Here is a 13,848-nt window from a genome sequence, read left to right on the forward strand (position 1 = left end):
TAACACTTCCATTTCAGGCTGATAGCCTTGATGCTAATACAAGTGTAAATGCTAATACAAGTGTAATCACTGGATTTGTTTTATATGCATGCCTGAAAGATTCGATTATGGTTAGGCAGTATGTAATGTTGTAGTTACGATTGTTATAATAAACAGACTAGTCCTACAGATATCACAGAAAAGTCAAACAGGGCAAATTTCGGGGAAGTTACAAGTGTTTTAATGCTTTCGTGTTGTTTAAAGACTAATCACAATGTATACTAAAGACCTAAAGGGGTAAGCTTTGTTATACAGTGGTTAACTCATGCCATCCATGTGTCCGAATTCAAAAATGTGCTGATCTGCTTGTTAATGCACTGTACAACTAGTTATCACCTTTAAGTAACATTTCCCAACTTCTATATTGGCAAGGACACTGAAACACCTTCATTTGAGTGCTTCTTGCAACAACACTTTAATTTGCGGTAGTCATCATGTGGGCATTAATTTATTCCCATAATCGATTTCACACAAACAGAGGGTGGTACTACTACCTCATTCACATCAAGGCCATTCTTGCTTTGATGAAAGTGGCTTGCTCTTTTAGAAGTGCACCCACTTTCGATACATTTCAATTTTTCAATGCACACTGGTGTACATTTAGATGTCTCCCTGTAAAGAGGTATACATGGCAAATGTATCCTCTAGAAATCTGAGGTGTGAAAGTGTTACTTATATATAGACATACAGAAAATTAGTATTGTTATGCTAATAATTGGGATATCATTTTTACAAGATTTGCATATTACAGTGGGCTTTGCCTTTATGTGCACCAAATTTCACTGTGATCAAATAAGGCATTTGTTGTTTTTGTTAAGTAAATAAAAGAGTAAAAAACAAAGAAAAATGTGAAATATTTGTTTGATCGGAATGTATGGAGCTGCATATGTGAAAATATATATATATTTTGCTCTTGCTAATAACACACTGGTACAGTGCTAATTTCTTGGGCTGCATGACAAAAGTCAATGATTTGTAGCATACGGTGTATAGTGATAATGTCTTTTTGTAGATATTCCAGCCATCATTAGTGGGAAATGGCTTTGTTTCATGGATCCACAAAAGACAATGTGGAGGGGTGACCCCGGTCGCAAATACAAGCTTACCAACAACACACAACAAAACAGTGATTCATTTTCACCATTCAAGTTTATGGATGACTGTAGCCTGGGAGCACAACAGCAATATAATGGAACTATTATTCGATTTCCACTTAGAAATGAGCCCTCCGGTCTTTCTAATAAGCTCTATACAGTAGCAAAACTTAAAGAGCTTTTGAAAGCTCTTAAAGATGATGCGGCAGTCTTGTTGTTGTTTTTAAGATATGTAGAAAGAATTGAAGTGTTTACAATTAATGCAAGCAGTTTAGTAAGTAAAATTTTCTGTGTTGAAACTGAGAAGAATCAAGGGAGACAATTAAAAGCTTCTTTTTTAAGTGGAGTAGAGAAATACTATTCTGATTATAGTTCATCATTACCACGCTTAAAGTATGAAGCAACAATTACAGTACATGATGTTCAGATAGGGACAAAATCAGATTACCAGTGGATAATTATGCACTGGGTAGGCTCTAGGGACAGAGATGTTATGAATGCCTCGAGCCAAGTGTGCAGTCTTCCTTGGATTGGTCTAGCTGTGCCTCTTACATTGCAATGCCCGAGCAGATTGTTTTGTTTTTTGCCTTTGCCTGACAGTAAAGAGGTTAATCCACCATTACCATTTTGTGTCCATGGTACGTTTGGGTTGAATAAGGATCGTCGTCATTTAAAGTGGATAACCCCTGATATGAAGAATGATGATGGAGCATTGTGGAATGAACTACATTTGTTGTTTAAAATGCTGCCATCTTGTTATGCAGAATGTCTCAATATTTTGAAAGCAATATGTAAGCCAGAGCTATATTATTCTTTTTGGCCACAACCATCTGTTATCAATAAGACAAATTGGAAAATAATTTTGAAGCCATTGTTGCCACTTTTGTTACAAGGCCAATATATTTGGTCAGAGAATGGTAGGTGGATAGTACTAGATTTATCAGTGTGTGTAGTACCACAAATAAACAGTAGTCAATTTCCTAAAGTAGCTGTTATTGATGTACTTATCAGGTGTGGTAAAACAGTAGCAGTACTGCCGGAAAATGTCTGGGATACAGTGAAGTTTATTTATAGAAGCTCTTATCCATTTACGACCATTACCCCATCTGTGGTAAGGCAGAGTATCAGAACTAATTCTCAGAGCTACACAAACTTGAGTAAAGCAGACAAATTCCAACTGCTACATTATTGCTTGGGTGATAGGAATTATTATGATCTTAATGGCTTGATCCTACTTCCTACAGTCGTTAATACTTTTGTGGAATTTGACAATAACCAATCAGGAGTTAAAATGCATGTTTGTGACAAACAGTTTCTGAGCACAAAATTGTTAGATAATACCCTTTCAACTTTTGTCAGTGTAGAAGGTGAGGATGCCAGCTTACATCATAAGCTAAGAGAATTAGCTATCAGTAGGTGTACACAACTTCAGATCTTGACACCTGAAAGTGTTGCTGTGTTACTTAAGCAAACTTCACCATTCCAAAATGGATGGTCTTGTTATGGATCTGCTGGTGGTTTCTATAATGAGAATTGGTTGAAAACATTTTGGAGTTGGGTAGCTGTGCATAGCCTATCATACTTTGTTAGTATTCCACTGGTTCCTGTTTGCGGTGGAAAAAATCACAATAGTTTCAAAGTTGTATCATTGGCACATAGGTATTACACTTGCACTTATGTATACAACAGGAGTGAAAGTTTGTTTTATTCAGTGTTAGTTACTGGAGCAGAAAAGTTGGGATGTCATTTAACTTGTTCAGATGACTTCCCATTTCTTGATCATTCAGAACTCAGCAATTATGTTCCTCAATTGTCCCCGTCTGCTTTGTTAAGCATAGCTGCACAAATGAACTATCAAAATGTTGTGTTTATGCAAGAAGAAGCTAATGCATTAAAATATTTCTTGTTCCAATATCCCAGTAGTGTTTCTTGGAATACTGGACAAAAGTTAGTTGCAACTAAATTGAACATCTTCACTGTTTTGCAAACAAACAGTTTAACATCATTACGAAATGCTACAAGTTCAGTAGGAGGAAACAGTGCTGCAGCAATGTTAGTCTCAGAACCAGATATCATTAGCAAGTACACATTTTGCCTTCTGCCTAGCCCAATGATTATTACATGTGAACAAGAGATTGTCAAAAATCTACAGGCTAGTCTGCCTGGAACTTGTTGGGTTCCTACAAAACTACAGCTAATTACTGATGTTATTTTGTTGGCTATTGAAAATAAGCAACTGAGTAGAAATCAGATTTTAAAGGTAACATCAACACTATTAGATCCCTCTGAGTATTACAGTTTTACCAATGCATCAGGTAGTGAAGCTTTAGTAAATAAACTGAGGCTTCTAAAATATGTGGCAACTAGTGAAGATGGTGATTTATTCTCACCATGTGAAGTGTATGATCCTATGGATCATGTGCTAAAGGAATTGTTTGAAGGTCAAAGTGTATTTCCTATTGCTCCATTTTCAAGTGTTCACTTCTCTGTTTTAAAGCAGCTTGGGATGAAAGATTTTAATACACTAAGTCCATCAGATATTATTAGAGTTACTGATATTATTTGCAATCAAACTGACACTCAAGTTAAAGTGAAACAAGCTTATAATCTTCTAGCGTTTCTTTCTTCTACTGGTAACAGGTTGCTAAATGAGTACTACAATAATCGTCCATTAGATCAAACCATTCGTTCTCTACAATGGCTACCTGTTATTACAACTCCACCTGAAGGTTATCCAAAATGTCTTGGTTGGAAAGGATCTAGTGGTAGTCAGTTTGTGTCTGCTCAAAGTTTACATGCTAGTAGTTCACCAGAAGAACATAAAGAACTTCCTAATATAGTAGGTTCCCAGATGAAGCTCATTCTGTATGTTGGACCACTGTCAGCAAAGTTGGTAGCATCACTAAACATTCCACAAAGTGTTCCAGTAGATGCAATGGTTCTGCAATTATTCAATTTGATTAATCACAAGACAGAAATTGAAATCGCAAAGTTTAAGTTTATTTTAGCTCAGTTGTATGCTTATCTTCAGAAGGCAGTACAGAATAATGCCAGTAGTCAATACTGGCAACAACTGAGACAGTCAGAAGTAGTACAAGTCAGTGATAACAAGTTTGTGCTACCTAGTTTAGTGGCTTGTTCTTTTGATGAGAAGTGTATGACTATAGGTAAACTAGAGCCTTACTGGTATATCTTACCCAGTGATCTTCAGCAGTATAGATCATTATTCTGTTTTATTGGGGCAAAAGACAAGGTCACAGTTTCTGATGTTTTCTTTGTATTGGAAACAATGTCTTGTAATCCAAACAGTAACATCAGTTGTCAGCAACAACTTGAAGTTGTTAATAAGATAGTAAAATGGCTGTGTGATTTTACTGAAAGTGAAACTGAGAGAATATATGATAAGATATTTGTACCAATTAGCTCTGATGATAAGAATACGCTGGTACTAAAGCCTGCTAGGCAAGTTGCATTTTTAGGTAGTGGTTGGGTTGGTGATGACCGTGATGATCTTGGTGACATTTTGGAAAATTATTTCTTAGTCCATCCTTCCATTAGCTATGACATGGCTTGTAAACTACAATTGAAGCCACTGTACACAATAACTGCTAATTCTAAAAAATTTTGTTTTGAGCAAGATGATCAGTCTAAACCACTCACTACTCATCTTAAGAGGGAGTATAAAGACACAAGAGTGATTCAAGAGGTAACAACATAGCTGTAAAAAAAGGTTGAATCCCTAAAAACCAGGGCAAAAAAAGGTGAGAAATCCAAGATGATGTTCAAGTAATAGCTGCATGTGATGGCAAGTTAATGGCAAAATTTTTAATAATAACAATTCAAGTGAATTTGTGTTGCCTGCTCCTTCACTTGATTAAAAATTTTGCTATACACCACATTACAGCCATGCCTTGGGCACTATCTAGGATTTCATGCCTTTCCCTCCTAGCTTTTCTAGGGAGGTTGCACCTTTTTTATACATAGCTTAATATCACTTCTTTTTGTAACTGCACACCCCAAAGCCAGCTATGCATAAATAGCCAGCTTTGTGGTCTGATTTTTTGCTTGTCTTTTATCTCTACCACAGGAATAGAAGGAATATGTTTTATTTTCTAGCATTCACTGTTTTGTTGTTCATAATTTTGCAACTTAAAAGTATTAATTTAACCCCTTTACCACCAAATTTGTAGAGGCTCCAATCTACTGCTTCTAAACTGCTATAACTTGCACACCATACTATATAATCTAAAACTATATATCCATTTACACACTATATAGACCAAAGAATTTGATTATCAAGTTGCTGTTTACACAAGTGCAACCACAAAGCTATTATATCACTTTGAAGTATAAAAAATGGTCAATTAGTAAAAGGAAACATGGAATTCACAACTTTACAGGCTATCACTGTTTATATTAACAAATACACAGAAAAATTCGGAATTTTCAACTAGAGTAGGGACCATAGCACATTGATAAAATGTACCGAATGAAGCTGGAGTAGTGCACAATATTAAATCACAGTAAAACAATAAGAAGTGTTATATCCCTACTTTAGCCTGAGTCAATCCAAAATGCTTTCAGGAATTTCCCAAAATTTTCACCCAATATGCTCTTGCAGTATTCCTATTATGCTTGCATTATGCTCCTAACATTTGTTACAATTATCTTAGAACAATTTAATCAGCGAATGCTCTATTAGAGTATTTCACTATAAAGAGCATTGATCTAAGGAGCTATGTACAATGCATTTGTGTTCCTATTGCAGTTTGCAGTTTCCACTGACTGCTCTATTAGAAAGTATTGATTTATTTCATGGAATTAAGCTCCATACTTTGAAATATCCACCTGATATGCCAGCATTATGCTGGAGTCTATTATGCTTTTTATTATGCTGGCATATTTGACGCAGGCCTATCCCTACTGTGTATTTCCATTATGATACATAATGGTACATATCTTGAACACAGTAGTGATTTGAGCTCAGCAGTATTGAAATTTGAATACACGGTATTAGTAACAGGAAAATATCGCGGTATATCGGTATATAGTTAACTTGTCATAGTAACTATTGCATCATTTCTTGGGCCTAGTATGAAGCGGTATATCATCCCTAAAACCAAAATATATATAGTTCAGTACAAGTAAGCATGTGTTGTAATGTGACAACCCCAAGTTTTTGTTTAGGGCGTATCTGCTAAACCATCAACAAATTGGATAATTAAGCACCAAAGACTGGGTTAAAAGCAATCCTATATCAGTATTCATCGATATACCGGTTTTTGGTATATCAGTTATCAAAAGCTGTCATGGTATGATAATCGGTTATGATAATCTATCATGATAAACGGTATTACCGATACATCGCAGAGCACTAGTAGGGATATAACACTTCTTATTGTTTTACTGTGATTTAGTGTTGTGCACTACTCCAGCTTGTTTCAGTACTTTTTATCGATGCGTTATGTATGGTCCCTACTCTAGGTGAAAATTCCATAATTTTTTGTGGACTTGTTAATTAAATAAAATTGTTATGGCTGTGAACCCACACATATCTCATCAAAAGAAAGAAATGGCATAGTACCCCAGCTATCAATTATCGTCTGAAAAGTGAAGTATCCATTAAGCTTCATTGTCAGCTATGTTCAACCTGTTACACAGCATTACAAATCAAGAACTGTTCAAAAAAAGACCTCTGCAATCAAAGTAGCCACTATGAAACATACAGACAATTTCTGTTATGAAGGGAAGCCATCATGCACTACCATTAGAGTCGCCACCTTTTCCTGTCAGCAAAGATGAATGGGACACAAAAAAGTACACTGGTATGTCCACGAAGAATGCATTGTACATACTGCGGTATGCCAAAAGACGCATGTCCGGCTGAAGTGATGTAGAACAGTGAAAAAGCAAGCCTGCAGCCTTAACCGTTATTGAGTTATGCTTGTCTGAAGGCATCAGTCAGTTACTCATTCAGCAGTCAGTCAGTCACTCACTCACTCACTAGAAATTCCATATACTGCTTCATTTTTGTCAAGGAAAAGAGAGACTGATTTTTGGGTGATGTTTTTAAATGGGCCATGCCCAAACCGTTGTGGTCCTTACTATACAGTACTATCATACTGTATGGTACAGTAACTGTTTATAGTTGAAACGATTATCTGGTTTTCCAGCATTTGAGCAAGTGGGCATGTAAACACAAGCACGAGGTCACAGTTTCAAGGTATACAAAAGTAGCAACACACTACTCCAACCTATAAATCCTATCCTTACTGTTTCTCTTCATTACTAGTGCCATTATCACTTCAAAGAATCTTCTATGTTATCCACATTCCAAAAGTAGGTGATTAGGCCACTATCTAATGATTTTCTGTGCCAGCATGTATTTTTACTGATGCACATATTTCCCCATTATTAAAGATTTAACCATTTTAATCTCATTAACCAAATATTGAGGATGTGCAGTTCAGCTTTTAAGATTGCTGCACTAACCTTGCACATTGTAGCCAAGAGAATGTGAAAGATTGTTGCAATGAAGTTTACAAGCAAGAAGCTGATCCTCGACTGGGATTGATCGCATGATGAAGGACAACTATGTAGCTACATCTAAAGGGGATAGTTGCCAAATTAGCGATGTTCAGTTAGTAAAGTTAGCAAACTGCATGTCATGTAGAGAGTATCAGGCCCTGGATAGTATAGGGTCATTCCATGTCAAATCACTGACGAATTGTAGGGTCACTTCTTGGATTTTGACGAAACTTGGTGTGTTTGTAGTACCTATGGAGCTCATCACCCATACCAATTTTTAGCCTCATACACCACATAGTTTCTGATTTATGACCACAAATATTTTGAACATTTCATGAAAAATTGGTTCGTCTTGAGTTACAAAATCAACTGTGTCTCACCACTGTGTTAATATTTTAAAATAAAATTTTCAGTGAGTAAAACCTGTTAATTGATCTTTAAAGTAATTTATAAACTATGGGATATCAATTTAATTAAGGTTCAAAATGGCTCTTAATATTTCAAAAAGTGCTGTTTCAAATTCTTAGAATTTTTTAGTAAATAATAATTGGGTTATGGTCTATTGTTGGTAAAATTTTGTGGTGGGGCCACAATGGGTTCAAGAGATATAATTAAATATGTTGTGGTATGTAGTGGAATTTTGTAGTCTATTATTGGGAGTGTACTGTACACCTCTAATAACTACTGCTGATAAGGCCATGCCAACTTTGTCTTACACAATGAAGGTGTCCAAGTACAGTGCAGCCTGTATTAGTGACCACCTGTATTGAAAGACCACCTTTGTGTTGCAACTTATTTAATTGGATTTACTGTATGGGTAATTCCATATCAGTTCACCAAAGTTTTGCACATGACCCCCTCAGAATTGGACGAAACTCATTGTTTGGGTAGCACAAGTGGTCATATGTGTCCCATCACCCATTGCATTGCCTGTATGGCTTCCCAGAAATGGTTTATTAAGTATTCTATTTTTGCTGTACTTGTGACCATTCAAAGCATCATAACCTGGGTGTTTTGAAAATAAACTGTACCACTTTAAAGCTCAAAAGAATAAGCTTTCGTTAGGTATATTTAACTTGATGAAGATGATAATTAGCTATGTCTCCTAATCTTTGACCTTTGCTCTACCAAAAAATGCTGATTAGAATATTTTTTCTGGATACTGGTCAGACATTCACCTATTAGTTGCAAAAGTTTCAGCTTGTGGTCTCTATGGGATTATCAGATAGATACATATATATATAGCTAGCGGTGCTTACGGTATTATAGCAGATAACCCATGCAGCATTGCACACCTTGAAGCCCATTCTGTTGATTTAGGTTTGCAGACACACAAGACTCTTTGATTCAACTGCAAGTTAAATTTATGCATACATAAACAAGTTTTGACAAAGACATGTAATACAAGTTTGTTACTGTGGTGATACAGTGTGATGCTGTTTGGTAGCAAAAGTCATTTCGTTTTTGTCAGAGTACACATGACCACTTCTTGTCCTTGGGTCTATGAGAGTTAGAATGTCATCCATTGGTATAGTGTGGATATTCTGGGGCTCTGGGTACTTGAACGAGTTTGATGGACTGTGTATGTGGATGCAGAAATGTCAGTTTCACTTCCTTAGCGTCACTGCAAACTTCAAGCACACAAGCTTACCACCGATTCTTTTCATGTCAACAAGTGACAAATCCAGCAATCGATTCTGGCGAAACTCTCTCTTTCCTGAAAACATCAAGTTATAAGTAAAATTTTATTTCCACTGTGCTATCTGAAATTGGCACAAAAGGGTACAGTTTTCTTGTACCATGGGATTGTACGTGGGAGTTGAAAGCGATGTCCCTGTTCTCTCGAATAATCTTCATTGCTACCATATCCAAAGTAAGCAGCTGCAGCAAGTATGTTGCTGCATGCTCAATCAAAAAACTGACGTGGTGTCATGAGCTGGTCATTGTACTGCCTTTGCAAGCTATATAAGCTGGCTGCATTTAAAAACTATACAACTAGATAATTGCAGTGGTCTTTCAATACAGGTGGTCACTAGTACAGGTTGCATTGTACTTGGACACCTTCATTGTGTAAGACAAAGTTGGCATGGCCTTATCAGGAGTGGTTATTAGAGGTGTACAGTACACTCCCATATAGCAATAATAGACTACAAAATTCCACTACATACCACAACATATTTAATTATATCTCTTGAACCCATTGTGGCCCCACCACAAAGAGTTTTCCAACAATAGATCATAACTCAATTATTATTTACTAAAAACTTCAAAGAATTTGAAGCAGCACTTTTTGAAATATTGAAGATTTTAATGGAGCCTTTTTGAACCTTGATTAAATTGATATCCCATAGTTTATGGATTAGTTGAAAGATCAATTAACAGTCTTTAATCACTGAATTTTTTATTTTAAGATATTAACACAGTGGTGAGCTACAGTTGATTTTGTAACTCAAGACGAACCAATTTTTCATGAAATATTCAAAATATTTGTGGTCATAAATCGGAAACTATGTGGTGTATGAGGCTAAAAATTGGTATGGGTGATAAGCACTATAGATACTACAAACACACCAAGTTTCGTAAAAATCCGAGAGGTAACCCTACAATTCCTCGGTGATTTGCCATGGAATGACCCTATAGAGATTTGCATGAAAATAAGTTTAGCTTGCTATATTGTGGTAAGTACTAGGGATAATGGTAACGACTCACCCACCCACACTCTACTTTTGGAACTTTCTGATAAACTACTAAAGAGGCCTTACATCATCTAACTGCGCAATAGTGCACGAGAGACCATTTATCCTTGTTCCTGTTCACTTGAAGACATGTCCACTACAGGATAAAACACAGTTGAGCATTTTACTTCAGTCGAACGTTTTCATAGCACAGAGGCTACTAAACCGTTCGACTGAAGTTATAGAGTGCTTATATATCAAAACTGCCCTATGGTGGTTGTGGTGGTGAGAGGTTTAAAAATGAAGTAGAATCCAAGTGATAAAACATAGTAAACCAAGAGATAAATGATGGTGAGAAAATCACTACACATGGCATGTTATAACAACCATTTTGTTCAATACCGGATTTTCTTACTGAGCTATGCTGTAATACCATCATCTCTTGTTTCACTACTTTTTATCGATTGGATCACTACTTATTTTTAAAATTTTCTCACCGGTTTGTTTGGTTTTTTGTTGTAGCTAATTAGATTTGACTGTTCAATTAGGGTGACTGCTGTATTAGATTAACTCAAGTCAGTCTTTCACCTATCAAAAGGTGTGTTATTATTTCATATTTTTACTGTGCTAGCATTTCTAGACCAAATAGTTTGATCGTTATTAATCCAATAATGGGTGTGATCTTGATCCAATCATAAAGTTACAGATATCTATCGCGTGCAAGTGCTTTAAATAATTTTGTAGGGTCTAAATATGCTACTCAAGGAAAGTATTGTTACAGAAAATTAATGCCTTGATATATGTAAATGTGCATACCCATCATTACCCCCAAAAGGCACATTCCGCTGGTGAGTTTGTTAATGTGGCATAAAATGGTGGTCGTGTGCTACTTTGTTTGGCCTCAAGCCTTGTGGCTATGGTCAGGCATGCCAAATTTCAAGGTAATTGATAAACCCATTCATGTTTTATGGCAGCTTTTGTAAGTGTGAAAAGTTGAACAAAAAATGAAGAAATTAAGCCAATTTTAAGATCTCAATATCAGGAATTTTTGAAGCAATTTTATTCAAATACATATGTGATGGTGGGCATTTCGACAACAAAAACAGTGTTGCTTCGTAAAAGTAGTACAGAGCTTTGAATGCATGAAAATCGTGTTTTCTTTCTTTCTGTCAATATACTCATGGTATAGCGTGCCTGCTTCTTGGGCTGCATGACACATGTACAATACCGTGTGTATTGATCTTCTATATATGTAAATGCAGCCAAGCTGTACAAAATGCAGCTTTTAAAAGTCTGGGTGAAAAAGTTGTGAAATCTAAAGTGGCAGTCACAAAATGGCTGCAATAATGTTAATCAAACAGTATGGTAGTACAGTTAAAATGGGGACCCCCCCCCCCAAAATAATAAATAAATAAATAGTGACAAGTGTCTTTCAAAATGCGCCCTTTAGCAATCAACCTAGATACATCTTGCAGGATGAAGATCACCTTTACAGAATAATATTAGTCCATCTAACATCAAACACAGCATTAAAACAAATACATATTCAGCCCTTGTGCTGTAAAGCCTTAATAAATAAATATTAAAAACAAGAACACAACTTACAGACAGCTGATTATAGAATTTTAAAAGAAATCACAGAGACTTGAATTTTCATTTGCCAGCCTGCCTGCCTGCCTGCCTGACCACAGTCACAAGGCTAGAGCCCAAACAAAGCAGTGCACGGCCACCATTTTTACACCACAATAACAAACTCACCAGTGGTATGTGCCTTTTGGTGTTCTGACAAGTGTGTGCACTCTACACCTTGTCTTTCCTTTTATTTTCCATCAGGCTGGTCATCATCTTCTTCAAGCCATGCCAAGGTGTAAATTTTCCATATCAACACCTTCCTTGAGCAGCATATGTGACCAGATTTTGCAAAGCCGATCCAAATCGCACATCAGACAAAATCAAACTAACACAACCAGTACTATCATACTGCTAGTTTTGACCCTCAATATTACTCAAACTACTCAAGGCTGATTTTAACAGACATCTTTTCTGGGTGGTATGGAGAGCTTGAATGGCGATTTCTGGCCTTGTGAAGAACCTGGTTTGGCAAGAATCGGTAGTTTACTGGTGGACAGCCTGATTATGTTGGCCAAATGTTATTTCTGTTGATTTTGCTACATATCAGCCATTAATGAGTTAGCACAGCCCTGTAATCTCGTGTCTGGGTTACAATCATAGTCTGCCTCCATTATGAAGTCTATCTCTTACCTACCCTACCACCCACCCCCTTTGTGAGCACTTGTATTACTACTTCGCTCATCCAACTGCTCAGATTTTCTATCTTATTTGGCAGGAAACTCTACAAGCAGCTACAAGTATTGGAAGTGTCTGAAAGGTAACAGATTGATACATCTTTGTGTAAATTTCACATGCATTCTTGTTATCCTTTGCAAGTTATGCTGACTTGAAACCGTTTATCTCAAAACTTTTGATGTGCAATTTGGAACATTTTTCCAAAATCCAGTCACATATTAAGATGGCACAAAATTATTTAACGTGTTTATAGGCTTGGTAGATACCTGTTACTTTACAATACATTTGAGAAAACGTCCTGTAATGATCTTGGTTGATTAATAACCTACAAGCGCGGGGACTACCAACTCCTCTTGTTAATCTATTTACGTGATCATGATGACCATACACCTTGGTCTACCTGTATTCAAATGCTAGTACAGTGAAAATATGAAAAACACTTCTGGTAGGTGAAGGCTGACTAAATTTATTATTATGTTTTATTAAGGCTTTACAACACAAGTGCTGAAGGTCAGTAGGACACCTGGTCCTACAGCCTGTTTAAAGTTGTTACATAAAGTATGTTTGAAAAGGTGGAGAAAGGAGAAGAAATCCATCACTGGACCTGGGCAGCCTCAAACCTGCAGCCATCCGATTAATGCTCTAATGCTTAAAGGAGTCTGCCAGGTGGTCAGGATAATTTTTCCTTGCCAATTTCATGTATATGCATCCATAGGAACTGTAGAGAGTGACATATATCTCAAAGTACCCCTCTAACACAGCAGCCACCTTAATTGAACAGTCACACTTACATAGCTGTATGTTATAGTATATTTAAAATTGTTAATTTAAAAATGAAGTAGGGATCCAAGTGATAAAAATTAGTGAAACATGAGACAAATAATGACATTACAGCATAGCTCGGTGGGAAAATCCCTACTTTGGCATCAGATAAAATGATTGTTATAACATGCCTATGTAGGGACTTTCCCACTGTAATATACCATCATTCATCTCTTGCTTCGCTACTTTTATTGCTTGGATCCCTATTTCATTTAAATTAAATATACTGGTGATAATAAATTTTAATAATGACTGTGATGATTATTAAAACAGTAGAAAGAGAAATTAAGTAGAAATTTTACATTGGATTAGGGATCAAAGATTAAAAAACGTAGTGAAATAAGGGAATAGCAAAAAGTAGTGAAACATGATAGGCTATCTAT

At 36.2% G+C, this 13,848-nt stretch overlaps 1 protein-coding gene across 1 annotated transcript in view; it reads left to right on the forward strand.

Moving 5' to 3' along the window:
• Positions 1 to 1,107: 1,107 nt before the first annotated feature.
• LOC136241309 (uncharacterized) overlaps positions 1,108 to 13,848 on the forward strand; it is a 35,585-nt gene continuing 22,844 nt past the window's right edge. Inside the window, exon 1 of the mRNA XM_066032503.1 lies at positions 1,108 to 4,839. Coding sequence (XP_065888575.1) covers positions 1,108 to 4,839 — 3,732 coding nt within the window. The remainder of the gene's footprint in view (positions 4,840 to 13,848) is intronic.

This window comes from Dysidea avara, chromosome 12 (assembly GCF_963678975.1).
Source record: "Dysidea avara chromosome 12, odDysAvar1.4, whole genome shotgun sequence".
Lineage (NCBI taxonomy): Eukaryota > Metazoa > Porifera > Demospongiae > Dictyoceratida > Dysideidae > Dysidea > Dysidea avara.